The sequence below is a fragment of the Lupinus angustifolius genome, chromosome LG04 (genome assembly GCF_001865875.1).
Source record: "Lupinus angustifolius cultivar Tanjil chromosome LG04, LupAngTanjil_v1.0, whole genome shotgun sequence".
In the NCBI taxonomy this organism is placed as follows: Eukaryota; Viridiplantae; Streptophyta; class Magnoliopsida; order Fabales; family Fabaceae; genus Lupinus; species Lupinus angustifolius.
This window is the reverse complement of record NC_032012.1, coordinates 5,500,459-5,527,545: the sequence shown is the minus strand read 5'-3', so window position 1 is coordinate 5,527,545 and position 27,087 is coordinate 5,500,459. Positions and strand designations below refer to the sequence as shown.

Below are 27,087 nucleotides of genomic sequence, written 5' to 3'. Positions count from 1 at the left end.
ATGTTGTTAATAGAGAAAAATTAAAATTCAAAGAATCTGAACTGTATTATTAAAATTCAGTGCGAAAAATGTCAAAAAACTTTGATGAGGTGAAAAAGTACAATTATTCTTATATTAATGGTAAACATTAAATTATATAAATAGATTAATGTAAAAAAATAATTTGAATGTGAAAAATGATTTCAATTTCATCTAATGTTCAATGACTATTACTTTTTAACATAACAAAACATAGATGTTGTAGACACTCAATTTTAGTAGGGTAACGACATGAATCAATCATTAATACTGATAGTTTCTTTAAAATATATAATATATAAAATGTAGGAAGAAAAATATGTGAGGAGGAGGTGACATGTGGCATAATGGAAAAAATGTAAGGAGAAAGTGACATGTGGCATGAGGGAATGAGAAAGTGACATGTGGCATAAGGGAATGAGAAAGTGACATGTGACATGAGAGAATTTTTTTTATTATATTATTAATAGATTAAATTATGTTCAGTTGACTAAGCATTGGAATTGGTAGCTAGTTCTAACTCATCTTTGACTTAGCATTGCCTTTAGCTAGTTTAAAATAATATTATGGGGTGAACTTTTTTGACCATACTTGTCTTGTGTATGGAGATGAGATATAGAAGTCTAGGCCTAGGTAGGATTCATCAAATACAGCATGCAACTGCCATCAACTGTGTTTGTGTTTCGTACATACATAATTGTTACGCTGCCACCTTCGTCCTTTCCTACCAACCCATAATTAATATACTGATTAAAACTGCATTGTTATGAGTCATGCTCCCCTAAAACTTTACTTGCACTAACCAATTAAGAGGTGATGGGTATTTTATACCAAACATTTTAAATTATATATTATTTGCTTGAGGTTTTTAAGAATAAGAAATAGTTTCATCGTTAACAATAAAACACTCCCACTAATAATTGTTAGTCTAGTGATTTAAGACCCTTTTAATTTTTAAAAACATCAAAAAGTTAAGGGTTTAATTTCTATGAACGACACTTGTTGGGAGGGACAACTACACACCAAAAAATGTATTAGTTCCTTTTCCATGATAGCATATCTTTTGTCACACTTCATATGTCATCAGTTATAATTGATCAGAAAAATACTAAATAATAAAACTTTTAACTTAAATACATTTTTTCCAATCAATTACAGTTGATGACATATGAAATAACAATAACACGTGAAATAACATATGTACTCCCCTTATGAAATATATTTGATAGTATAAAAAAATAAAATACTCTATAATGGAAACAAAATAAAATTGAAACAAAAAACGGAGAACCTTAAGAGCTTTTGATTCATTTGAGAAACCGTGATAGAAGATGTTAAGGTTTTATTTCAAATATATTGATAAAAATAGAAGTAATTAAACATATATTTAAATCATTATAAAAAATGTAGACGATATAAGAGTTACTTTTCAACCTATCACTTATGGATGAGATTAATTTGATTTGGTAGGACTGTTTTCCTAAAATTTAAATGTTATAGATCTATCTCTTATTTCAATGGGCTTTTGAACCAAAAATAGTTTACTGGGCTTTGTAATGTTTTGGTCGTGGGGGTATGAAATAATTTGAACTTTATTTTCTTGAACATGTGGACATTTTTTATTATTATTTTGGTGCCCTGAAAGGTAATTTATTCGTGTATATATGTTTCCAATTTTAATGAAATATATGTTTCCAATTATAAAATCGAAAAGTGATTACACTAATCCAAAAGAAGTTGTATTGTGGCGACACAATAGTTGATAATGTAAAGATTTTTTTCTTTAAAAAATACGACCAATAACCATTATTTAAAACCTTACTTATTAAATTTAGAAGTTATCACATGTCAATTTTTGGTAAGATTATTTTTATCTATCAAATGATATTGGTCGCAATTTGACATAATGAAAATAACCATTCTAAGTTAAGTTGTATATCAAGTAATTACTGAGACCATATATGACGAGGTGATTCAGGATCAATTAATAATTTTTTATAGAGTATAGATAAAAGTTGATGATGTTATGTTTAAGGAACTCAACTACCCCTATTTCTTTATTTGTTTATGTAGTAATGACGATAAATGCATAATTGATAAAACATTAATTAATATTATTGTAAAATATGAATAATTAAAAAACACTTACAAAGAACAAAACAAAGATACTTAAGAAAGGTGCAGGGCAGAAATGTCACTCTCTCTCAAATGCAATTATAAATATATATATGATTTGTTTTGTTAAATTAATTAAAATAAACACCCTATCTAAAAAATCTTACTCATCTAAGGTTAAAAGGGTAGAAGTTGAAACGCTCAAGCCTTGTGTTTCATTTATTAAATATATGTTGGGTATTTATATTCAAGGAATCCAAAACTTGCTAAGTTCATCTTAGGAGTTAATACATTTAATTTTAAGAATATTTTTTGAATCTGTAGGGTAGATTTTACATTTTGGTTTCCTTAAACATTACCCTTAGGGTAATGGATAACAAAATGCATATATGTTTTACTACTATTTTCCTTCCCTTTTATAAGACCCTCTTCGATTTTTTGTTTTAATATTATGTATAAGACCTTTTCACATTTCAATGTACAACAGATGAAGTTATTAACAAAATACTTTTATTGACTAAAACAATTTCAGTGGAAAGAGAAAATGATTTAGTATAATTAATGAAGGACAATTTTAATAAATGTAATGAAGGACAATTTTACTAAAAGAAATTGGTTTTGGGCATTGATGAAAGACAAAGCCAATGAAAAAGTCAAACTCTAAGCAATAATTGCGCATCAACTATGAACCAACCAATCTCCCATTCAGCTAATAATACCAGATTATACTATATTAGAAATGTAGGAACAAAAGCATCACCATTTCCATAGAGAATAAGAACAAAAACTGCAAAACTAGTCTCTCTTTCTTAGATCTCTTCCTTCAACTATTTTCTTCAAAACTGCAAAACTACATTGTTTCTTTTACTCTTCTTTCATTCTTCCATTAGTTAAAGGTGGTTTATCATACCTTTTAGCACAATTGTTTGTTCTTGTTGGAATTTGATTCTATTGACATTCTGGGTCTAGCATGGAACATCATGTCCACGCACATTCATCTCCCCTGTTAAGTACTTCAAGTGACACTGGACAGCCACAAGATAATTGTGGTGTAGAAGGTAATTTCTTTAATCATTTTAGATTGAAAATGTTTAAGTATCAGATTTTATATTAGCCAGAAGTTAGTGACTTATCATCCTTATTCAATGTTTCTTATTTTTTGTATAGGTCTTGCCACAAATATTAAGCTATTGTTGAAACTCATTCAAGAACATAATGGGTGTAGTACAAAAGATAATGATGAGCGCAAGTATAATAGGGTGAATGGAATGATGTTCATCTTAGATGAGGCCAGGTCCAGGGTTCAAAAAATTCAATCCTCGACCAAGAGAAAAGCTGAGCTTAGGCGATGTAACTCGGACCTTAGGCCTAACATTTCAACACCTAGGGACAGAAGGCTCCATCCTGATGTGCCTGTAGATGACAAAGAGAAGCTAAGGAGAGAGCTTAATACAAGCTTGGTGGCACGACAAAGCCTTCAAGCAATGTGTTCGAGTTTGGGAAAAGAAAAGCAGATTATGGCTTCCGAACTTGCAAGAAAGGCTCAAGAATTGACAGAAATGGAGGAGTATATCGGTGATTTAAAAGCACGGAATGACATGTTGTTGGAGAGGTTGCATGCTGCAAGCTCAGAACTCAAGGAAAGGAAGAATGGTGGAGTTGATACGGAAAGCAACATAGCTCTGCAAGAGCGTAACAAGGCACTTACGGAGCAATTACAAAAGTCAATTGATGGTTATAAGTCTTTGAAGAGAAAGCTCAGAGACATACAAGAGGAAAACAAGGAAATGCATGCGACAATGGAGCAAATGGAGGTGGAAGTTCAAGCAGGGATTGGCAGGATACACCAATTCAAGGAAGAAATTGTTCCAGGGAGTGAACAAATCCAAGAAGAGATTTCAGCTCTAGAACATTTGTTTGAATCTCTTAACATGAAAATCTCAAAGCATATGCAGAAGGAAACATAATATGATGATGCAAAAGCTCAATCTGTAATTGCTGAAGGGAAAGATGCAAATAATGAAATACAGGGGAGTAGAATGGACATTGTATCAACACATCACCAAAGTACAGCATGCTCTTATTCAATTCGTGTACAAAATGAAAACCTACATGGTACATGTTCATGCACCTATGTATTAAACTGTTTGTTTTCAACTTCAAAGCAGCCCCAAAAGCCACACTTTCTGTAGATATTAGCATAGTTAGCCTCTCAGGAACATAAATTCATTGTAAATCCTTCTATTCATGAAAGAGCAATCTATTCCTAGTGAATTTTTTCAGCATATACCACGGAGTATGATTTATGCAACAGTGTAATTCTATAAACATTAAGTTTAAAGAAAGAATATATGTAGTATTGCTAATAAAATTTCTTCAGTTCAAACAGTTCCATGAAGATTGATGCTGCATTTTATTGTTTAGCTAGGCTCATTGCTGGATAAACACAGGGCAGAACTTTACTTACCTGCTAGTCATTCTAATTATTTTATAAAATGAATTCTACTTTAACAAAGTCACAGAGACAGGTTCTATAAATGTTCCCCATTGCACCAACTCTTAGACACTACAGATCATTCTCAAGGCATTGTCTATAAGAAATAGGGCAACTCCTATAGAGTCAAGTATCCAATTTACTGTTAAAAGCTATTTTTTGTATTAAAATAAATAAATTGATTGGAATTTTGCCAATAATATACCATGGCTCAAACACTTAAAGATAAAAAAAGGAAAACTGAAGTTTGGGACCATGTACCAGCAAATAACCTCAATGGGTACATTTTATGGAGCAAGGCTTTGGAGCTTGCAGGCTGCAATAGAATTCAGAATCCATGTATTGCTTGCAACCTTTGAACCTGTAGAACTTGCCAGGGCCTCTGAATCACATCGCCTTTGCTTTAGAATTGTATCCCTTCTCAAAGGATGGCAATTATCAGGAAACTCAAGGCTGTAAATGATGAGGGTTTGGTTTGGATGCATATCAGGTGATATTGCTTTTTGGTAACGGGACACTGGTTTTCTATGCAGAATTGTCCCTTCAGCAGCAATTACGAGATCTTGTAGATAGCCCTTGTATGACTTTTCAAAATCTCCCATAAAATAGAAGTTGTAGCCATAAAATAGTTTTGGTCGCTGCATAAGAAATTTGATTAACTCAAGTCACTTGTTTGTACTCAAGGCATTTTAGTGAAATAGACTGCAACAACTATAGCTTAAATCAATTGAGATGCATCAGACCATCCATTGCATCTAATTTGCATACTACTCGAGTATCTCTTTTTTTCTACTATGTAAATATAAGAATGGTTTCTCTAGGTAAATCATGGCATTACAGAAAAATGGTTTAGCTGGCACCATAATGACAACCAGAAGGCACATTAGTAGGAAATATACATTACTCCATTACTATTCTGTGTTTCTCATCATCAACCTATCATTATATCAGAATAAGAATTAAAATGTCACAACAATGAAAATCTAACCTTGTTCAATACTCTTAGTCGTCCAAGACGAGGACCACCCCTGATTCCATGGATGTCCACATTAAGTTCATAACGCTCCTCGTCAACATGTCCCATTTCCTTCAAGCAAGCTTTGATCCCTGGTTAGCCAACAACAAACCATCCACAGAACAAAAAATTACAACACCAGTAAAAAGGAAGAAAATACTTCCAGATTTTATTTTGGTAAATACATTTTAATACAACAACTGAACTTACACTCAATATTGAGAACCCACTTTCCCTCCAGAATACTCAACAATACTTTGAGGGTCCTTTTGCATGCTCCATTTTCATCTGCAGATGCTATTACATGGGTGACACTTGAATCCCATTTTTTTGAAACTCTAACCCCGGATGCTCTTTCAAATTCAGAAACAACACTCTACAATTTCAACCAAAAAAACAAAAGTAATAAATATGATTTCTTTAGTCATAGTTTCTAATTAGATATCATATGCAAAAAAACATTACCATCTCCTGCACTGATAGAGCAGAACAACAAAGTACTAATTTATTGTATGATCCATGAGCAGTCTGACTTTGGCCTGTATTGTCATGTTTGCGAGCAAGGGTTTTCCTCTCTCTAGCTGTACTTTTGTTACTCCTTTCTTGGGATCCTGAACTTTCACTGGGCAACTTGGAAGAAGCATGCAGAGGGCATAACATGACAAAATTTTCCTGAAGCATTAAAATAAAAGAAACTAATTAGATGGTTTTATCTAAAAAAGTATTCTGAAATTTTAAATTCTTATCAATCTTTAATCATGTACCATATCCCATCGACATAGAGAAGTTAACTTGGCACAAGGAACATGAAAGCTCTTCCGACAACTCTTCTCATAACAACCGAGTGCAGCCCCCTTAAGTCCACAAAAACAACATTTAATTCTCCGACTTCTGCTTATTTCAGCTTCAAGATTTATTGCATTATCATCTACGAAATATACATTGGGCGCCCTGTACATGTTTAAAACACATTAACTACAAACATATCAAACTCAACTTCAATTCCAAATTCCAACTGAATCTAGTTACTGAAATCAACTAAACTAAATCAAATGTTTTAGTTAAATAGTTAACTATATGAAGGATGATCAAATTGAATATAAGTATTAGAATTAGAAAGACATCAAGTTTTGGGAAGATGCAATGCTTTCCTAAATAAGAGCAGTGCAGAAATAACAATGTCAACCAAGTGACAATTATTTACCATTCCGTGCAATTCCTGTGAGAATGCGTGACTTTGTATCCACCTTCATAATCTGCAGTTACAGGCTTCCCATCATAGTAATGTACCATCGGTCCAGAAACCTGTATTAATGATCACATAAGTTCCAGCCCATATATAATGATGATAAGGTAAGGAAGCAATCAAGTTTACCTCTGTTTCTTCTGATGAGAAACAGAAAACACACTGACACCTTTTGACATGACTCTCACATTTCTGCAAAACTGGTTGATTCATCAATGGACATTGCATCTCTTTTGATGTATCATTCAAAGCCTTAGCATGAGGAATTTGTTGATGACTTGCATTAGGTTGTATTTCTGTAACATTTGTAGTCACAATGATACCATCAGAGGAAAGTTTCAACTTTTTGGTACTCCTCAATTCTCTATTGCAAGACATAAAATTGCTAGTAGAGTTGCTTTTGTTTTGCCTGTTATTGGAGGCCTTTCCCTTATCATCCATCTCAGGAATCAAAACTGATGATACATAATCAGCAAACTCATTGGTCTTGTTTTGCACTGGAGATAATTCTTCAGGTAGATCCTGCACATTATTCGACTTCCGTTTTCCAGATCTTTTCCTCTTGATTTTCTCACCGATATCATGAGGACCATTCTTCTCAATTTCTTCGTTACATGGTGAATTATTTACCATCTCCACTTCACGACTCGGAACTAATATATTCGAGACTGTACAAGCAGTTTGATTTGTAAGGGTACTGAATGAAACCCTCTTGGCCGTTCTATTATTCTTCCCCAACTTAGAACAATCATGCTTATGGTCCAATGCTTTCTCCAGGTTGACTTTTGATGATATATTGGAACTAGCATCCATTCCATTAACTGGATCTCTTTGTTCCCCAGTCTTCCCTTGCCTTGCTTTTCCCCTAGCCTTCCTACCTCTCTTTGCAGACTCTTTTATCCCATTTTGATCATCAGAACTTATAATTTGAGAAGCCACAGTTTGTGGTAACTTGTTATCCAATCCATTTCCTTCTTTGGTATTCTCAAATTTTGAGTTGTCAGCATCAGCACTTGGCCAATTTTTTTCCAGCTCTTGTGCCAATGCAACAAAATCCTCTTGATTTTCATCAATCTCACAAGTATCCTCAACCTGCAAATAACATACAATTGTATTAAAACATCAATGAATAGTTAAGAAGAGATAAGATCCTAGGTCATGTACTAATAACCTGCCACTTTAATTTTCTCATTACCTGCATTTTGACAGGACTTGAAAATAATTCAGGAGAGCAAGGCCTTTGTGTCCACTCAAACATCTCACTATCAAATAAATTAACACAGGCTTTATTTTGTGCCTCATCCTACATGGCAATAGAAAGCAAAAATATTAATAATTCAATCAAAACATATACTAATGTTATCATTACCATTCAGTTGAACAAATCAAACTGCTTCAACTCATTTCCTAATTTGAAGTTCCACAAATATATGCAACTATCAGTTAAACCAAATTTTCAAGTTTAGGCACTTCAACAGTGTTTTTCTAAACATTCAACTAGTCAATTAAGTAAAGAGAGAGAAGGTGACATTTTAGACTTTAAATATAAGAGCTAATGTCAAATGGTTTTTTGTCAGACCTAAAATGAATAACTACTTAGAAATGGTTCACAATTCCGTTGTTTCTGACAACATACACGGTTGACATAGTGCAGGTACTTACTGATGGAGCCTTTTTAAAAGGGCTTTCATCATCAGAGTCCTTGAGATCACTGAATGAAGGAGGAGTTGGTGTTGCACAATCAATGAGTTGATCCCCATCAGAGTCCTGACTTATCTTTTCACCATCTTCCTCTTCTCTTAACCAAAAGAAAGGTTTAAGAACGTGATCATCCTTTTCATTTTGGAGAGGCCTTTCATTTGCCAAGATCAAGCCCTCTTTTGTTCCCTCTTTATTAACATCACTTAGAGTGTCTCCAAACTTATAATCCATTAATGGAGTTTCTGAAAGAGGGTCCTGTGGCACTTGAATCCTTTTCTTTGCTGGAAAATATGGTTTTGCAATTTCAATACTTTTTGTGCTTGACATTATCTTTTTCTTCGACTCCTTTTTCCTGATGAGTTTTTTCTTTTGTGCAGAATTCTTAAGAGTTTCGCCGGCATTCTTCATTTCACAATCAGCATCACCTTTGTGTAGCTTTTCTCCATCTGTCAGATAATTGAGTGCTGGTAAGGTATAAAAGGGTGGACAAAAATGTATATATCATACAATGATAAATTTCCTGCTTGTGAGTAAGGCATGTATATAAAAATATAAAGCTGCATACACAAACTTAAGTAAAGAAAAAACAGCATGTGATTAGCAGATAACAAACTCAAACTATTTTCACCTGTATTAATAATACTACTCATAGTAACACAAACTTAAAAGTGGTTGGATGAAAAAATACAGAACAAGTACAATAAATTGAGAAGCAATCTTCGAAAGGGAGACCATTTGCAATATCGACATAATCCAAATTCAAGTGAATGGTCATTGCCTGATAATTTGGTGACAGGTACATTCTGAGTGACAAACATGCTAATTCAAATTAAAATGCATCACTACCTGATAGTTTGGTGATAGGTATGTTCTGAGTGACAGGCGTACTAATCCCTGAAGCATTCTCCATGCTCTTGTATATGCTGACCATGTTGTCCATTTGAGGAGCAGGGCGAACCTCTAATGGAAATAAAATACATATTGTCCATTGTTTAGCCAAAATTAACAGTAAAAAGAGTAAAACCACATATAAGAAAGAGAAGCATACAAAATTGGAATACTCATTTCATTTTAAAGCCAAATACCAAGACTTATGACTAATAGTCAAAAGTCAGGCATCATTGATGATATGCTGAAACAACAACCAAGTCTTAATCCCACTATGTGGGGTCGACTCTAACATTTATAAAAAGGGCATCGTAGTGCGCTAAGCTCCCATCTAGTGGAGTACGAAAAGGATAAATGTGAGTGGTCTTACCTTTACAGGAAAAAAAACCATTTTCAGGATTTGAATTCATGACCTCAAAATCACAAGGCAAACAATTTGAACAAAATATTTGAACACGAAGAAAGTGCATGCTGCTCAATAAAAACAACGAAATATTATCATCTTTGCAAAGCACTTGTCCCGATACAATAACAATTAACATTTGAGTTTTGAATTGATTAAAACACAATAAAAAGGTCGTAATTGTTGTGTTAAATTATTCCAACAACTGAAACAATTAGGTTACTTGAGCTTAACAATTTAACTGCAACCTTTTTTTTCAAATTATAATAAAAACTAATTAACTCAACAGCCTTCTCCACTTGCATAAGTAATGTTGCGAGTTGTGACACATACCCCACTAATCGGGAGCCTCATGCACTACACAATCTTTTTTATTTAGATTTGAATTTTGAAACAGAGGTAATATAAAGGAAAGGAATGAGAGTGAGTTACCTCTACGAGTGAAAGGTACTTTACAAACAGGACAATCAGAAGCCGACTTCATCGACTTCAGAATACACGATCTGAAATTTAAAAAAATAATAATCAGGTCCATGATCAAATTGAAAGAGCGAAATTGAATAATTGAAACAAAAAAAACAAAGAAAAGGGAATTGAACGTACTTGCAGAATACATGGTTACAGGTAAGTGAAACTGCAGAATCAAGCAAACTCCAACTACAAAATGAATTGAATAATGAGAATAAAAAATTAGAGATAAATAAAAATGGAGAGATGAGAAAGATAGATTGATAGATAGATAGATACCAAATGGGACAGTTGAGTTCTGTGGCCATTCTCTGAAGATACGAAGAAGCAGTGCCATCACTCATTTTCACAAACACACAGTGTGCACTGTGATTCGTAAGCGTTATTTATATTTATCTCTTTTTTTATTTATTTTGAATTTTTAAAATTCGCGGTCTTTGGCGCCTCATTTTCCACCCTTTTCCTTTTTATTTATTTACTGCAGTCATAGTAACTTAATTATATGTCCATTATCTTATTTTATGGATCAATTTTTAGTTATCCATGGTCTAATATATCATAGTCTAATTATTATGATTGAAATATGTACTTATAGTCACTATAAAGATTTATAAACAATTAATATATTGTATATCATTTATTTATATTATTTAAATTTTAATGATAATTAAAAATAGTTAGATGATATATTGATAGGGTAAAAAATTACGCTATTAGTGTATATAATTTTTTTGAATCTTTTATTACAGTTCACTTTTATTATTAAATATATTTTTTACTATTCTATTTGGCATCGAATGAAATATACGAAGCTTGTATTGTATTACAAGTTTGGAATGAGCATCATATACCATATATGCGAATATGAATAAAATGTACTAATCCTCCTAATAAGTTACTGTTTCTCTAATTTATGTACCTCTCATCATTCATTATTTTCATCCGACTATTTGACATTGATTTTTCAGTGAGGATTTCAGTTTTTCCCCTTCGTAATCCTAACATTATAAACTTAAAAGTAAATTACACTTACATCATTAGATTTATTGAACCTATGCATATTGCATAGTATCCTCTTTTTTATTTAGACACTCACAAATCAACTCTTATTTTATACACGTGCATTTTATTGGGTTTTCCAGGAGGGGTGAGTATAATTACACCAATTATCTCTTATTGTGTGATTGTCCCTCCAAATAAATATTGTTTCCAAGAATTAAATTTTTAACCTTTTGATCATCTTCAAAGAATCTAATAGAATCATATACTAGTAGACCAACGTTTATTGTAAAGTGTTTTAATGATATGTCTTATTTTAATTAGTTTTAACTTATTGTGTGCAAACTTCCTTGGTCAATCTTAATAAATGATATCTAAATTAATGCTACAATTAATATTAATATTGTGGAGAATATGATTTTAAGTGAATTTATGTGAGAGGTTCCTTACATGAAAAGTCTTCCTAACGTCAGTCAGAGTAGGCAGTGTCTTTCACACTCAATAATGGGCAATATTGTGTTTGGTTTACAAAAAAAAAAAGTTAAAAAATGAATAAATAATGTGATAACTTTTTAGTTGTCTGATATGATAAATGAATATAATTATTATTAATAATGATAATAATATATATATTAATTTACTTTTTTGAAAATTCATAAAATTAGTGATATTTATTAATATGATTAACACAATACAATTTTTTAAAATGAATAAGGAGTTAGAACGAAAAATTTGTCACTGATCTTCTCCATTCGAATTCTCCTCTTAATATTAATAATGAAGAGAAAACATAAAAGCACAAGTTCCACCATTTTTTCTTTCCTTTCTTTTATTGAATGCAATGAAGCTATAGAAAATAATATTTTCCTTCCCTTCTTTTACATTCCTTCATTTTTCACTCCAATAAAAAATGAGGGTGCAGTTGGAGTTAAATTAATAGCAATTGGATAAGAATTTAATATCTATGGAAGTAAATCATTTAGACTGTTAATCCATTATCTAATATGCTACATTGTCATTATTTTGAGATTATCAAAGTTCCATTGTAATAATCTCTGATCCGGTATCTTATTGATACTATTCAGAGCAGTTTTGGCAATAAAGATTCATCATTCTTTCCATTTCAGAACCAGCATCTATCAATATCCTTACAATGTTTCAAACAATAATATAAAGAAGCAATAAAGTTGTTCAATACTCAAATTCAATACAACACAAAAACAACATACTACCAATTTCACCATAAGATAACATGGGCTAGGAGTGAAGGAAAAAAAACTAGAGAGCTGAACATTTTTTCTTTTGCTAAATCATGCATTCTTCATTACCTGCAAAATAAAATGAAAAACAAATAAGAATTATATAAAGCAAATACCATTCCAAATGTGGCTATGAAATAGACAAGCATTTTGCAAGATGAAGTTGTGTTACAGCACTAATCAAACATTGTATATATGACCAACTGTCTTAAAATCAAGGAATTGGACCATGCATCTTTGCACATAAGATCAGTGAATTTGGTACATGTAAAACAGATCTAAACTAAAGGAGAAATTTTAAACAAGCTAAGTTCAGATACAAAAGGAAGTTAAAAAAGTTTCACTGTAGTATTTTATAAAAGGCCAATTTAATCAAATATGTCCATATCAAACTTTGTAATTCATGCAACAGTTTAAATGCCTTTTACTTCAAATTCAGGTTTCAATTTGAACCAAATGTTGACATTAGGCCTATCAAGTATTTGAGAGCAAGTATTCAAATAGCAATTAGCAGGAGAGAAAAAAGGAAAGAGTAATTGACAATGTGGTATAATGTTAACACTAGACATGAAATACTCCATGATTGAAATCATGTTTGTTTATCAACAAGTTGTTGGTCTAGTGGTATAAGGCTCTGTTAAATCCTCATAAAGACCAAAAGGTAAAATATTCTATTCCTGGGAGCAACACTTGTTGGGAGGGGCAATCATGAACCATGAAAGAAATTAGTTTCTCACCCATATGGTGAGAGAATACCCTTCGTAGTACCAACAGAGAAATCATGTTTGTTTTGCTTGTACTGCTGTAACTCGTTTTCATAGTCCATCAGAGATACTCTAACATTGCATTTCTTACATTAGTGAATTCATGATTATAAGAGATGGTTTTGACAGCATAAGTACACTTGGGATGTGATCAATTATCAAATTTGCCTTCTGGCTTTCAGTAACTACAGCCTTTGCCTGATCGGCTAAAAGGACAGCAACTTAACTACCAGTCATTTATATTTGCTATGATAATATGTATCATTTGAAAATCAATAGGAGAAAGTATTAAATAAGTGGATTGATGGGTTATGATAATATACATTATTTCTTCTTCTAGGATTTAAAAGAATATAATATTTGAAAAGTACTAAATAGAAATCTTTGATAGCATGAGTTGAATGGTTCAAATTGTTAATTATAATTTATCATATGTGGATGAAATATAAGTCATGCCATAGCATGACTATTTTGAAAACCAAAGCAATGATTTTGCCTTTCCTTTCTCATGTGCTTATGTTTTGAAAAGACAACTAGTTTTAAATCAATGTTTGTAAACCAAATTTGGATGCCTAGGCATGAATAATGAACTATAAATATGTGACTAGATCTATAATGAAATCTATTTTGGTAAATAACATGCTTATAATCTGCAACATTCGCTATGTTAAATAAAACAAAAGCAATCACAGCCAACCATAGAACAAACTGAAAAGGGGAAGAAAAAATAATCAATCACTATCAGACTAAAAATAACAAACAGTTTACCACCTAAACAAAGAAACAATTCCAAGTAAACAAGCAAGGATCCTGATGTTTATTGCTAAGCATTGAACTTTCGAAATATATTTAAAGATGTCAACAAATGAAATGTATAAAACAAAAAAGAAAGTACGAATACTAATTATAGTACCTTAGCTTCAACCAGGAAAAACCAAGCTTTCAACGTAATCCTCGCCATTCTCCAAAAATTCGTTGTTGGTTTCAATAAGCTCAACTCTATTACTTTTCCAGTTATAGATAATTGCTCCAAAATCATCTGTCCTTGCCATCACTATGACATCACCATTCTCAGATGTGCACAATGGTATAAGTGGATGATCGATATCGAATTGAAGATGCTGATCACTAATGATGAACAACTGAGTCCAAGACATTTCAACGCCAAACTCCTTCATCTGCCACATGACAAAATGAGTTCCCCTATAATGGAAAAAGAAACACAGGTAACCACCCAAAACCTTAAGATTTGATTCAACACAGGAGACTTCAACAAGACCAGCAGGTAGTGACAAGTGTCTGTATGTCTCCTTCTCCAAATCAAGCGAAAAAATCACTAGGTGATTAACAGTAACAGTACGCCAATCATAACCATAACCAGATTTGTCAAGTGCTAACCAATTAAGAGTGCCATTTAGAAATTGACCATCAAGTTCGCCTATGGGAAATGTAGGGAAACTTAAAATCTCTTTCCAACAACTCTCACCCATGCTGTGAACTTTCACAATAGTGTTTTCTAAACCCAAAATCATTACTACCACCTTGTAAGTGTCACTAGAACTATCATAACCAAAGCCATACCTAGCAGGAGAAAATGGGTCACCGGGCAATTTGTTGACATATAAAGCTGGTGATTTTTTGGAAATTAACCTGAGAGCAGGGTTCCAAAATCGGAAATGGGATTCAATGACTTCATTATTGACAAGATGACTACGGAAACAAACCAATCCATTGCAGGAACCAACAGACCAATTAGTGTCATTTACTACGAAGCATCTACCATCTTCGGCATTAACTATGGAAGATATGTTGTTGTCAAGTAAAGTTTGTTTTGAGCAATATATAGCACGAATGTCAAAATCGTCCTCCTCCTCATCTAAACCTTTGTTTACGAATAATATGAGATTGTCATTTTTTGGTGAATTGTGAAGATGTAATTTCACAAATTGGGGATTATGAGATATTAGGGATTTCCAAGATTTGGAAACACACCTGAATTGGAGAAGAGACTTGATGGGAATGCGTGACAGGATTTCGATGACGAGTTCATCCGGGAGGATTCCTGACAGTGGCAGCTGAGCATGATCACCAGTTTCCATGAGAGCAAACGAAGGGAATGGCAGAGTGACAACCAACCCTAGCTGAACATAATGTCCTCGTATCACTTCAATTCACTACTTTAATACTCGTGCTACCGCACGTGTCGGTTATTATTGCTTATTATATTATCTAATAATTTAATGAAATATTAAACACATTTAATATTTTGTGTCAATTTGAAATAATAACAACCAAGCCATAATGCCACTAGGTTGGGTCAACTATATAAATTGAACGACGCCATAATGCTCTATCATAAATCATGTTCGTTGACACAATATTGATCTCTAAATCTTTCCTAATCGTTTCACCTATGGTTTTTCTTGGTCTCCCTCTTCCTCTAGGAATTAGACTAATCTCCATTTGATCTACTACTCTCTTTAATAGGACTTCTAACAGTCTCCTCCACACATGTCCAAACAACCTAAGATGTAAATCTACCATGTTTTTTATATAATAGGACTAGTCCAACTTTCTCCGTAATGCATTCATTTGTAATCCTATCTTGACTACTGTGTTCACTCATCCAACACAACATTCTCATCTCTGCTACATGGAGTTTATGGTGGACAACAAAACCACTTGATTCCTGCACATATAACTGAAATCAATTATTATCGCTCTACTCCTAAGTCCGCAACTTACTTCTCAGTTATTACGTGAATTTGAATCTATATCAATTCAACAGGATAAAAGAATCATGACAAACAAATACCAAATGATTCGGCTTTATTACATCAACTTCTCATCATAGATCATACCTATATACCCCTGCTGACTTTTTCATTAAATAGTTAGAATGATAAAGAGATTTGTTCTAAACAAAAATTCCATATTAGACAGGTGTCAAGGCCCGTACAACAAAATATTGATCTTGACAACTCTTGCCGATTCCAAATTTTATTTTGTGATTCTACTGATGCTTATTACAGGGGAACAATATGAGCTTAACTGTATACTCCTGCAACTCTTTCCAACTCTTTTATGATGTCTTATTGTTGGTAAACCAAATACGGATTCCTGCTAGTTAATTAGGCATGATTGAAGAAATATAAACAAGTGATTACATCTACAATGAACTCTATTTTGGTAAATAATATGCTTATACTCTGCACCTTTCACTATGTTAAATAACAGCTTAGCAAGCAGTTTAAACCTTAAATGGAGGCAATCGCAACCAACCATATTACAAACTGAAAGGGAAATAAAATCATCAACCAATGAACCAAACGACGATGACCGGTGACGTCATCATTAAATCACTACCAGGCTAAAAAAGCAAACAGTTTGTCACACCATTAAAGAAACAATTCCAAGTAAACAAATAAGGATCCTGATAACATACGAAATAAGTAAAATAAAATAGAAAGTAGAAAAGTACCTTAATTTCAACCAGGCAAAACCAAGCTTGGAACATAATCCTTCGCATCCATCCAAATTTTGTCGCCCGGAATTTCAATACATCCAACTCCATTACTTTTCCAGTTATAGATAATTGCTTCAAAATATGTATTGTTTGGTACCACACCACTACAACGTCGCAATTCTCAGATGTGCACAATGGAAAAATGGATGATATCCATCATCAACAGTTTTCAGATGTAGATAACTAAATTTGAACAATTGATTCCAAGAATTTTCAACTCCAAACTCCTTCATTTCCCATATGACAAAATGAGTTCCCCTTTAATAATTAAAAAAAACAGGGAATTCCACTAAATGAGTGTATCATCCGATGTGTCACTGCTTGTGTCACACTGTATGAGACAACATATGTGCTTCCCACCGAACCCAAATACCTCGTTCAAATTTGGGGATTTCATCAAGAGCAACATGGCCTTCTCCAAATCAAGTGAAAAAATAACTAATTGGTTATCAATAGCAGTGCCCTAATCATAAGCAAAACCACTCAAAAAATGTCCATAAAATTGGCCTATAATAGGAAATGCATGGAAACTTAGAATCTATCTCCAATAATTGTTACCCATGATGTGAACTTTCACAACAGTGTTTTCATAACCCAAAATAATTGCTACAACGTTATAAGTTTTACTTGAGTTATCGTAACCAAACCCAAACCTAGTAGGAGAACGTGGACCAATGAACAAGTAAAGATGGAGATTTTTTTTTGGATATTAATAAAAAAGCAGGGTTTCCAAAAACGAACCCAGAATCCTAAAGATTTATTATTGAAAACACGAATTTTAAGAAAACAGACGAATCCGTTGCAGGAATTGGGGGATTATGAGAAATTAGGGATTTCGTGGATTTGGAAAGACAAAGTGAATTGGAGAAGAGAGTTGATGAAGTGCTAATTTAGAGAGAATCTCAATCTTCAATTATTTATTTATATAGTAAAACATTAAACTTAATTTTCATTAAAAATTTGTTAAGAATAGAAGGAGGGAAATATATGAATATATAAATATTAAATTATACTCACCTCGTATATAAATTATGAGTTTAAAATTTGTGCACAACAATGTAAATATTTTTACACTGTTAGTACGTCATCTACCATTGATTTGTATTATTTTTTGTTTAAAAGTCAACGATGATTAATAAATCAATTGTGGATGATTGACTGATAGTGTAAAAACATTTATATTGTCAGTGTACACATTTTAATCCATAAATTATTACACATAATATTTTTATCTTTTTATACTTATGTGATGCACTTATAGTTTATATCATTCACTTAACTATGAACAAGATATTAATTTAGTAGTATAAGATTCTAATAGATCCCAAAATGATAAAAAGGTTAAGAGTTCGATTTTTATGAGCAACAAATATTAGAAGGATAGTCATGCATTCTAAAAAATTACTTCCTTACCTAGAAAAGTAACCTTGCACAAAAAAAATTCATTTAAGTGTGTAAAATTTGTTTATATATAGTTATATTTATGCATAAAAAATTTGTTTGAGAATTGATTTTTAGATGAGAATAAAAAGAATTAGAAAAACTTTAAAATTATGAAAGTATTTTTTGTTGAACTCTAAAATCTTAAAATGATAAATTCAATATTTGTTTTAACGTCACCAATGTTATTTATCACTTTCTAATTAAAGAAGTAATTATTTTTGGGGTTTATGATTGTTCAAACATGTACTGTTTCTATGAATTGAACATTTAATATTTGTAGTCTTTGTAAAATTTAGTAAAATCTTACGTCATTAAATCAATACACTTAATATTTTAAAAAGAGAGATAATGAATGCAATTTAAAAACAAATGTACCAATAATGTGTTGGTCTAGTGTTATAAGACATTATTAATTTTTAAGATCGATAGTTCGATTCATAAAAACAACATTAATTCTTATCTAAAAAGCTAAAAAGACTAGTATATAAAAAAAATAAAAAAAACGAGTGTCACAAATGTTAAAAATTAGTTGAGACATATAACTTAAAAGATTCTTCTTTTTTTGGTACATCTTAAAAGATTAATTTTCTCAAAGGAAAAATATAATAAAATAAAAAGTTAGTGCTTAGTTTTCACGTCATCCTATCACACACGAGTAAAATGTTATTCTCTTCAAAGGAAAATAAAATAAAATTAAAGTGGCAGTGAATATAGTAGAGCGAAAAATTTATAGGGTTACTACAATCGCAGAATTAGGGTTCTTTTTGCAAGATGATTGAGGTGGTGTTGAACGATCGATTGGGAAAGAAGGTTCGTGTGAAGTGTAACGATGACGATACCATCGGTGATTTGAAGAAGCTGGTTGCTGCTCAGACTGGAACCAGAGCAGACAAGATTCGTATTCAGAAGTGGTACACCATTTACAAGGATCACATCACCCTCAAGGATTACGAGATCCACGATGGCATGGGTCTCGAACTCTACTACAATTAAGCAATGGTTTGTGTTCTTTCTAATTAGGGGTTTTTTATTTTAGGGTTTTATGATTTTTTAAGGAACAGTCATCATGTGATTTTTCATGGTAATTGTCTTAGTTATAAGATTTCCGTTAATCAATTTTTGAACTGGAGTTCCGTTTATTTGCCCCGGATTGAATATTATTGTCCTGTATTTGTGTTACCTTGGAATTTTGTAAATTCGTTAGTTAATGTGTGATTAGTAAAGTTGAATGAACTCATGTGATTAAACTTAAGAGGCTTTAGTTAGGGTTCATTTGTGAGTTGGGTTTTGGAGGGAATCAATGGAACTGGAAGGCTTTACGGTCATCCCACAAGTGTATTTCACGACTCTGAAGCATTCTCTTTCTCTTCCTTCCCTTCCAAAACTCAACTCGCAAAGGGACCTATAGTGTCTTCACAACAAAATAGGTTGTTTTATATAGTTGTTATAAAGTAGGTCAGGATTTCTTTTGCATCATAATGATGCTAATTCTTGTGATTGGGAATTTTTTAGGATTGTTCGTACTGTCTCTTGAATGCTGGTTTGGATTAGATTGATTAATTGATATATATATATATATGTATATGTATATGTATATATATATATATATATGTATATATAACGAAAATATTTTAGACTAGTAAATTTTACTGGTTTTGTGTATGGAATAATGAATAAAACTTGCACTGGCAAATGGGCAATTGGGTTCAAGCAATGAAAATCTTGAAAGATATTAGAGTAATAATTTGAGTTTAGGACAACAAATCCCTTACTACAATTATTTTGAAGTTTTGATTGACTGTGTCTAACAGGCACTTGCCTATGCAAATTTCATTCTGAAATAACAACCCTGATATTTTATTTATTTGTTTTAAAGTTCTGATTACACTGTTTGCATGCTTCTATTGTGGTTGCTGTAACACACCTATACATCTGGTTGATATTTCTCTTGTTTTTTGTGAAGAACATGTCTCTTTTCGTAATCCGTGACAGTAATCTTCATTTTTCCTTTTTTTTCAGGCGCCTTTGATTTGTAATATATACTCCATGGTTCAAGTTGGTAAGAGCATCAAATGTATTTTGAATTGCAAAAGACCCATGATTGTAATAATGTACATCCCTGGATGATGATGGGTTTAATCGACAATTGAATCATCCGATACTTTATTACTACCTATACATATATTTGGCTTGTTTCTACTTTCATAATCTGTTTCATATGATGGTGCCATTTGGTTTCAAATTATTTTATCACCTGCAATCTGATTTTGGCTACCTGATGTTTGAACTTCATCGCAAGTTCAGATTTCAGAGTAGTTAGGAGTTTAGGCATCTAAATTAACATGAACACGATGTGTTGGTAATTGGGTTGATTTGGCATCTAAATTAACATGAACACGATGTCCCAGAATATGAAAATAGTTGTCCTTCACATTTGCAAACTTTCAAAGTGGATGAAATGTTAGGTGGCTTGTGATATAATAAAAAAGAAACTGATTTATTAGTAATTACAGTATCGAAAAATTAGGGAAAAGCTAAAACTATCCAAGGTTGAAAGTTGAAACTACTAAGGGTTGTGGATTATTTTGTTTGATGTATATCTATTAAATTAGTTGTGAATAAAAGTTATTGGAGTCCAGTTTTACCTCTTGCACCAATTAAGCGTGAAGAATATATTCACACAAGTGCTACTACCTATTTGGTTATTGGTAAAGGTTAAAGTTAAACATTTCATTAACAGTTGATTGTCTCTCAGAACTGACATGTATTTATGTGCCTAAAGAAATTAGTGGTGAGTGATAAAATGGCATCAAAATAAGCATACCGGAAGTAAAAGATAAGAGTTGGAACTGAACTTACTATTTGTGTATATAACTTTTGGAACTAAACTTGCTAGTTGATTATGTGAATGGCAATGCCTGATCAGATGTAAGCTAACGGAGATGTAAGCTACAGAAATGTAAATGCTTAAAAAGTGTGGACACAACTGGTACAAATGCTATGGACATGCATCACCAAGCCAGTGACAATAACATTACAAGAAACTACATATCTTTGAATCAAAGACCGCCCTACAATCCACAATGCATAATATCTACCCAATGCATTTCCAAGTACACAATCTTACCTAGTAAGTAGAAAAACTGTTTCTAAAATTTGAGCTTGTTGGTGATTAAGTAGCTATCTTACCATTGTCACCCTCTTTAACAATCATGCTCCAAAATATAAAAAAAAAGTTCTATTTTTCATTATTCTTTTCACTTATGAAACAACAACCAGAATTGGACTGTGCCAATGTGTGCACAATCTAGCAACACATTAAGAAGGGAAACAACATTGATGACCAGACCCCTTTGCTGTTGCATTTGGCATAAAAATCAATAGCATTACCATACTTTTTATTCTCTGCATAACCAGACTTATTTGTGTTGCACAAAACCATGTTACTCTCCTGTGTCTCATTAAACAATGATAGTTGTTCTGAGCAAAGGCTTTGAGAAGATGACCATCCAGAAGGAACAACCTAGTCACACAGTCAAATTTTGTTCAATCAAATTTAAATTATCTTCAATTTAGTCTTTAGAGCATGCTTAGCTTTGTTTAATTTCTATTTATAAAAAAACAGCTTTTAATATAAAGAAATAATTTATTTAGATTGCTTTAATTATAAGCTTTTTTGAAATACACATATTTTACATACTCATGCAGATTACACAGGATTAAAGAGATGGGTGCAGTTTGTTTTAGTATTTGGCTCCGTTTACGCTGTCTGGTAACCAGATTGCTCCTGTTTTAAACAGCAATTATAAAACATAATCTCATTTTATCTATTGCAATTTCAGTTTATATATACAAAGATCTAAAATTGGTTAATCATATTCTGAATGTTCCATACAGATAAAGACTGCCACCAACAAAAAGGGACGGTCACCGCTAATAGTTTTAAGTCCTAACAGGATCAGCCATTGTATGTACCAAGCCAAGGAATGAATAAATCTAAAACATTGAGTACAATGCAGATATCTCACAGCTAAGGTGATTGGAAAAAGCACAGAGCAGAATGTGAAGAGCATGCTGTTAAGGGCAAAGTGCAACACAAAGAAGTAGTCGCCGAATTCCTCCTGCCAGATAAAGACTAATGTAAGAAATGTGAAAGTATATGTAGCACTAAATTTTCACTTTTGTTTCTTTGTTCATTGTTTACTGTGTTATACTACAAACAATTTGATTGTCAAGTTACAAACCAAATTGGATAAAGTGATAGATAGTGTAGAAGTAGAAAAAATATTATCTCCACTTACTTGATTGAATTTCAGTGGACCCCCTCAACTACTTTCGAAGTTTGGTTTTCCATGCATTGTGGACGATGCTGATTTTGTAGCGCTGCTACTTGATTCTTTTGGATTGCAACACTCTGACCTTTTTCTGAAGCCAAACCCTCTCGGGAAAATGCTCCAAGTTTTCTTTGTCTTTTTCAGCTTCTGCAGCTCACTTCTAATGCCGGAGCATTCCTTCTCCAGCTCTGAAAGACGTTCCCTCATGTTTACTGATCCCTCGGAGGAATCCAATTGATGAGTACCACCATTCCTGGGGAGGCCAAGATTTCCACTGGCGTTATGTGAGCTTGCAATATTGTCAGAAACAAAGAACCACCCGGATATTGATGTACGGAGTCGAAGCTGTTCAAAAAACAGGACTTGAACAATTACTCGGAGAGGCAACCTTTCATTTTGTGCTGCATGAGTGCTTGCTTCTAATGAGAGCTTTTGGCAATTCATCAGTCTGCACAGTTGTTCCCGCTCAGAATCTGTAAGCCACGGATGTGCCTGTAGTTGTCGTTGTTATTTTAGTCAGATTTATGAAATTTCAAACATCACAAAGAAAAAAACAACATCAAAATAGTATTTTATTGTGAGGTCTCAGTACTAAATTTGTAGGACTTTCATGTTCCAAATAGACTTGTCAGGCATCCTTTTTTGGCGTCCTAAATTTAATGTTATCTTTCTTAATCTAACTATGGATAAGAGAGCAACTTTGAAACAGAAATAGTTCTGACTCAGAAGCATCAAATCTTCACTATTGTTTTTCTAAAATTTTCAGTCATTTTTTAGATTTCTCTGTTAACTATTTACCGAAACATGTAAACTGGAAGCATTAGACATGGATGTACAGACACAAATTTCTTGGAAAAGCTAGGCTATCCAATTGATCTAACCTTAAGGTATACATCTACTGCATGGTATATACCATCATCAAGTGGCCTAGCATAATCTGGAATTGCGACTGCAAGTGCCTGAAACTTAGGCAAGTTCAAATTAGTATCTGAAGCCACCTCGGCAAGATATCCATCTACCAAATTTGCCACCATTGTCATAGGTGTTAACGTATCAGCCCCAGCCATCAATGTACCATATTCAATTATGCACGGAGAAGCTGATACAGATGCAGGCAAATATATAGACATAAAATGATCAAGAATCCTCTGAATGCAGTCTATATCATAGAGGGTCTCAACTGAGTATCCCATATTTGGAATGAGAAGATCCACAAGTGCAGCCTGGTCGAGTTGAGCTCCTACTCTTTTCTCCAAATTTTCTCTGCATGATGGACTTGCGTGTAATATCATGGCTGTGCGGAGCAGCCTAAGAAGATGCTTCGAGGATGTGACGCCCCTCTTATTAGGAATCAACTCCACAATTTCTTCGAGTAGAGCCCTTTGATCTGCTTCTGAAGTTGTAGGAATGGTTGACTTATGTCTATCATTGAAGCTTGATTGCCTATTCATCAAGGGAAGAAATCTCTTAAGATAATATATGAGAGATGCAGCAACACTCTCAGATTTCATACCTTTTGATTCAATGGATAAAATCAGACGCTTATATAGCGGCAGGCTTAACAATGACACATCATAATACCACCAACCACCACCTTGAAATTTTGGTTTCTTCTCAGGAGAAATTCCATTCCAAGATATATGGTCTACTTGGTTATTCATGCCATAATGTCCAGCCACAGGCCAATTGAATATATTTGGATCCGAACAAACCTTCATAGCCAAGGAATCAATGCATCTTGAAACTATATGCAGGTCTTCTGCAAAGGTTTGCACTTCCTCACATGTTTCAAGGGCTTTTATGGAGTCTGACCAATTACTGAAAACTTCGTTGAGAAAAGCATCGGTCTGTGCAATAAGATTCCCGTCACCATTGTTTTCTGTCATTTGGAGGTACTCTGCAGCGCATCTGAGGCTGACTATATCTAATGCTGTGACTTCTATTTTTACATCATAGCAAAACTTGGTTATAAGCTTGAATGTTTTAGCTCCACCGGGAATATCATGAAGCTGCAAAACACAACTTGACCCATCCTCGTTTGAGGACTCTGCAATTAGTTTCTTTAGTAGCCCACTTCTAGAAAGCATCGGAAACTGCATCAAAATCGTAGATGTAGAAACAGTAACTACCAACTTGAATATATAGTTGAATTTAGTACTTTACCAATAGAAGAAATAGAACGTGAAGGGTGGAGAAAAACAGTTAGGAACAGAATGCATGCAATCATTGGCAACTAAAATTAAATTACAACAAGCACCTTGTGAACGAAAAAGGAAATTTCGCCTACTTCAATTGCAAGATCACTTGGAAGTCCTGCTGTACAAACCCTGAAAGTAAAACAAAATTAATCATACAAAGAAGGATAGGCCTCGCACATAAAGGAACTTTATAGTGGCAAGTTGCCCTTTTATAATAGACACTGAGTATATACTATACATCAAGCAAGATAATTTGTTTAATAATTGTTCTGAATCTTACAGCTACAAAATTAGTCTAACCGGTTATAGGAAGTACCATACAGCATACTAGAGCATATGGCTTATGTATTTCCTTGATTGCAAGGAACCATTGGCTTAGAAATCAATATCCAATCCTGCATTTACACCCTCAGTATGTAACTATGACCACTCCACTCTAGCTACATTGAACATGTTATAAAGAGCAACCTAGTTATTAAACCAAACCAATGCCCCTTAGGGCAGAGCTGAAAATCGACAATGAACAATTAATATATCCTCAACTTCATTTGAAATCTGAAAATATCCAGTTGTATGTTTTCTCTCCACCCGAAAGCTCGAACCTAAAAGCATGGCGTGCACCATTTTCAATTTCTACATGGCCTGAAGTTGTACACTCGTGCTAATTGTTATCAGGGTCGCTCATTAACCTTGTTAACTGTGTTTCATTTTCATCATTGCACACCACCAAGTTCACTTTGAAGGAAGTCTTGCATCTTTAGAAGTGACGAAGTGTATACTCAAATGAACCATGCACCATATGCATTCATAGTAACTATGTATAACTTGTTATTTGTGGAGGGGCAATAACAACATTGTGATCCCAAATTGAAGATGACTCAAATATCCCAAAAAGAAGATGAATAAAAGTTTCCATTTTGATGTGATTAAAAAAGGGTAACAACCTAAGGGATTCATTTTGGTTAATCAACGTTTTCAATCATAGTTACATGGTTCCATCATTTAGCCTCCCTATCGCATACCGCATACCGAATTCTGCATATCACATACCGAATTCTGCATATCACATACTAGCTAGCAGGATCCATGAAAACCTCGAAATAATAATGTAAAAACTAATAAACGAGATAGTACACATGAGAACGGGTACTTCGAAACATGTAACTATAATTTTAATATATAGAGAAAGAGATATGAAAGTTAACGTACCATGTTTGGCCTTCACGACGAAATGCTTCAGGCTTTGATCCGAGCGCCATGACCGCCATTATATGAAAATGCAGAGGTTTGTTGTTGATGTTGTTGAGATTGAGAAACTAAGACATGATGGGAAACAGTGGCATACGTGATATCATGAGATGTTGTTCCATAAACACATAACACAAAGCATAGTAACAGAAGGTGCGACAAAAACGCTTCACGTAGCTATCTCCAAACTATGTTCTACTTTCTCTTTCCTCACATTTTTATTTTGTTTTTTTATACATTTGCATGCACACTTTTTAATCGTTTTCATCTATCTTAAAATGCCACGTTCAGTCGTGCATAATTTAGAGTTTTATTTTATTTTGTGTGTGCATTATTTAATCGGTTTTAAGTTAAAACCTTTTTTTTTTCAAGGATGTTTCTTTACCAACTGTAAAACAATCTTCTTGTTGTATAAAACACTACAATTTGTGTAAAATAATTTGGTATTAAGTTATTAAATAACATGATATCATACAGAATCCTCTAAAGTAATAAAGTTAGAAAATCACCTTTAATTTAGATTATTGAATTATAATTACAACATACTTTATAAATAATTAATTAATGAACTCAGCTGTCACAATCCTAGCCTTTGGATTTTGCACACTTTCTACTTGGGGCAGTTACATACTTGATATTCTTTAGATATCCATATTCCTAATCTGTTTTTGTCAGAGTCGGAACCTAAGAAAGTATAAGAGTCTAGATACCGATTCAACAAGAAACTTGGACTCCTTAATAGAGGATGTATTCATAAGTTGGGTTGAGCAGGATTTGACCCTACCCATTCACCCAACAAATTGCATCGAGTCTAAGGCCGAGTTTAGTTTCAAAAATTAGACCCAATCAATGTTTAGGGTCAGATAGAGACACTCGGCCCAACTCATCTCATGATCAGCCACTCATCACATTTGCATGTGACTCTATTCAAATTCAAATTTGTACAAAGTAACAACACCTTTTTGGTC

At 33.1% G+C, this 27,087-nt stretch overlaps 4 protein-coding genes and 1 long non-coding RNA gene across 10 annotated transcripts; 2 read left to right on the top strand and 3 right to left on the bottom strand.

Annotated features, from left to right (window-relative positions):
* Positions 2,778–4,422, top strand: LOC109345256. The gene is made up of 2 exons (XM_019584138.1): positions 2,778–3,191; positions 3,301–4,422. The coding sequence occupies exons 1-2, from the start codon at positions 3,104–3,106 to the stop codon at positions 4,098–4,100; spliced, it is 888 nt and encodes a 295-aa protein (XP_019439683.1). The 5' UTR covers positions 2,778–3,103; the 3' UTR covers positions 4,101–4,422.
* On the bottom strand, positions 4,658–10,753 carry LOC109345255 (protein BREAST CANCER SUSCEPTIBILITY 1 homolog). 3 transcript variants are annotated; one of them, XM_019584136.1, is made up of 14 exons: positions 10,628–10,751; positions 10,484–10,537; positions 10,313–10,383; positions 9,436–9,549; positions 8,551–9,035; positions 8,084–8,191; positions 7,018–7,980; positions 6,847–6,947; positions 6,407–6,593; positions 6,108–6,314; positions 5,853–6,018; positions 5,616–5,734; positions 4,873–5,265; positions 4,658–4,804 (listed from the first exon to the last, which is right to left on the bottom strand). In XM_019584136.1, exons 1-13 carry the CDS (start codon positions 10,690–10,692, stop codon positions 4,915–4,917), a joined length of 2,991 nt encoding a protein of 996 aa, XP_019439681.1. In that variant the 5' UTR covers positions 10,693–10,751; the 3' UTR covers positions 4,658–4,804; positions 4,873–4,914. The 3 variants fall into 3 exon arrangements, with proteins under 3 accessions (XP_019439681.1, XP_019439682.1, XP_019439680.1); XM_019584137.1 differs by having other exon boundaries at positions 4,658–5,211; positions 10,628–10,753; XM_019584135.1 differs by having other exon boundaries at positions 4,658–5,265.
* Positions 12,438–17,004, bottom strand: LOC109345254 (F-box/kelch-repeat protein At3g23880-like). Of its 4 annotated transcripts, none has more exons than XM_019584131.1 (3): positions 16,852–17,004; positions 14,284–16,059; positions 12,438–12,675 (listed from the first exon to the last, which is right to left on the bottom strand). In XM_019584131.1, the coding sequence occupies exon 2, from the start codon at positions 15,467–15,469 to the stop codon at positions 14,291–14,293; it is 1,179 nt and encodes a 392-aa protein (XP_019439676.1). In that variant the 5' UTR covers positions 15,470–16,059; positions 16,852–17,004; the 3' UTR covers positions 12,438–12,675; positions 14,284–14,290. The 4 variants fall into 4 exon arrangements, with proteins under 4 accessions (XP_019439676.1, XP_019439678.1, XP_019439679.1 ...); XM_019584133.1 differs by lacking the exon at positions 16,852–17,004 and having other exon boundaries at positions 14,284–15,020; positions 15,120–16,812; XM_019584134.1 differs by lacking the exon at positions 16,852–17,004 and having other exon boundaries at positions 14,284–15,252; positions 15,363–15,467.
* Positions 19,018–20,556, top strand: LOC109345253. The gene is made up of 2 exons (XR_002107404.1): positions 19,018–19,338; positions 20,359–20,556. It is a non-coding gene; the product is annotated as an uncharacterized LOC109345253 (long non-coding RNA).
* Positions 22,235–26,322, bottom strand: LOC109345252 (BTB/POZ domain-containing protein At5g03250-like). The gene is made up of 5 exons (XM_019584129.1): positions 26,081–26,322; positions 24,931–25,000; positions 23,555–24,766; positions 22,641–23,165; positions 22,235–22,460 (listed from the first exon to the last, which is right to left on the bottom strand). Exons 1-4 carry the CDS (start codon positions 26,137–26,139, stop codon positions 22,665–22,667), a joined length of 1,842 nt encoding a protein of 613 aa, XP_019439674.1. The 5' UTR covers positions 26,140–26,322; the 3' UTR covers positions 22,235–22,460; positions 22,641–22,664.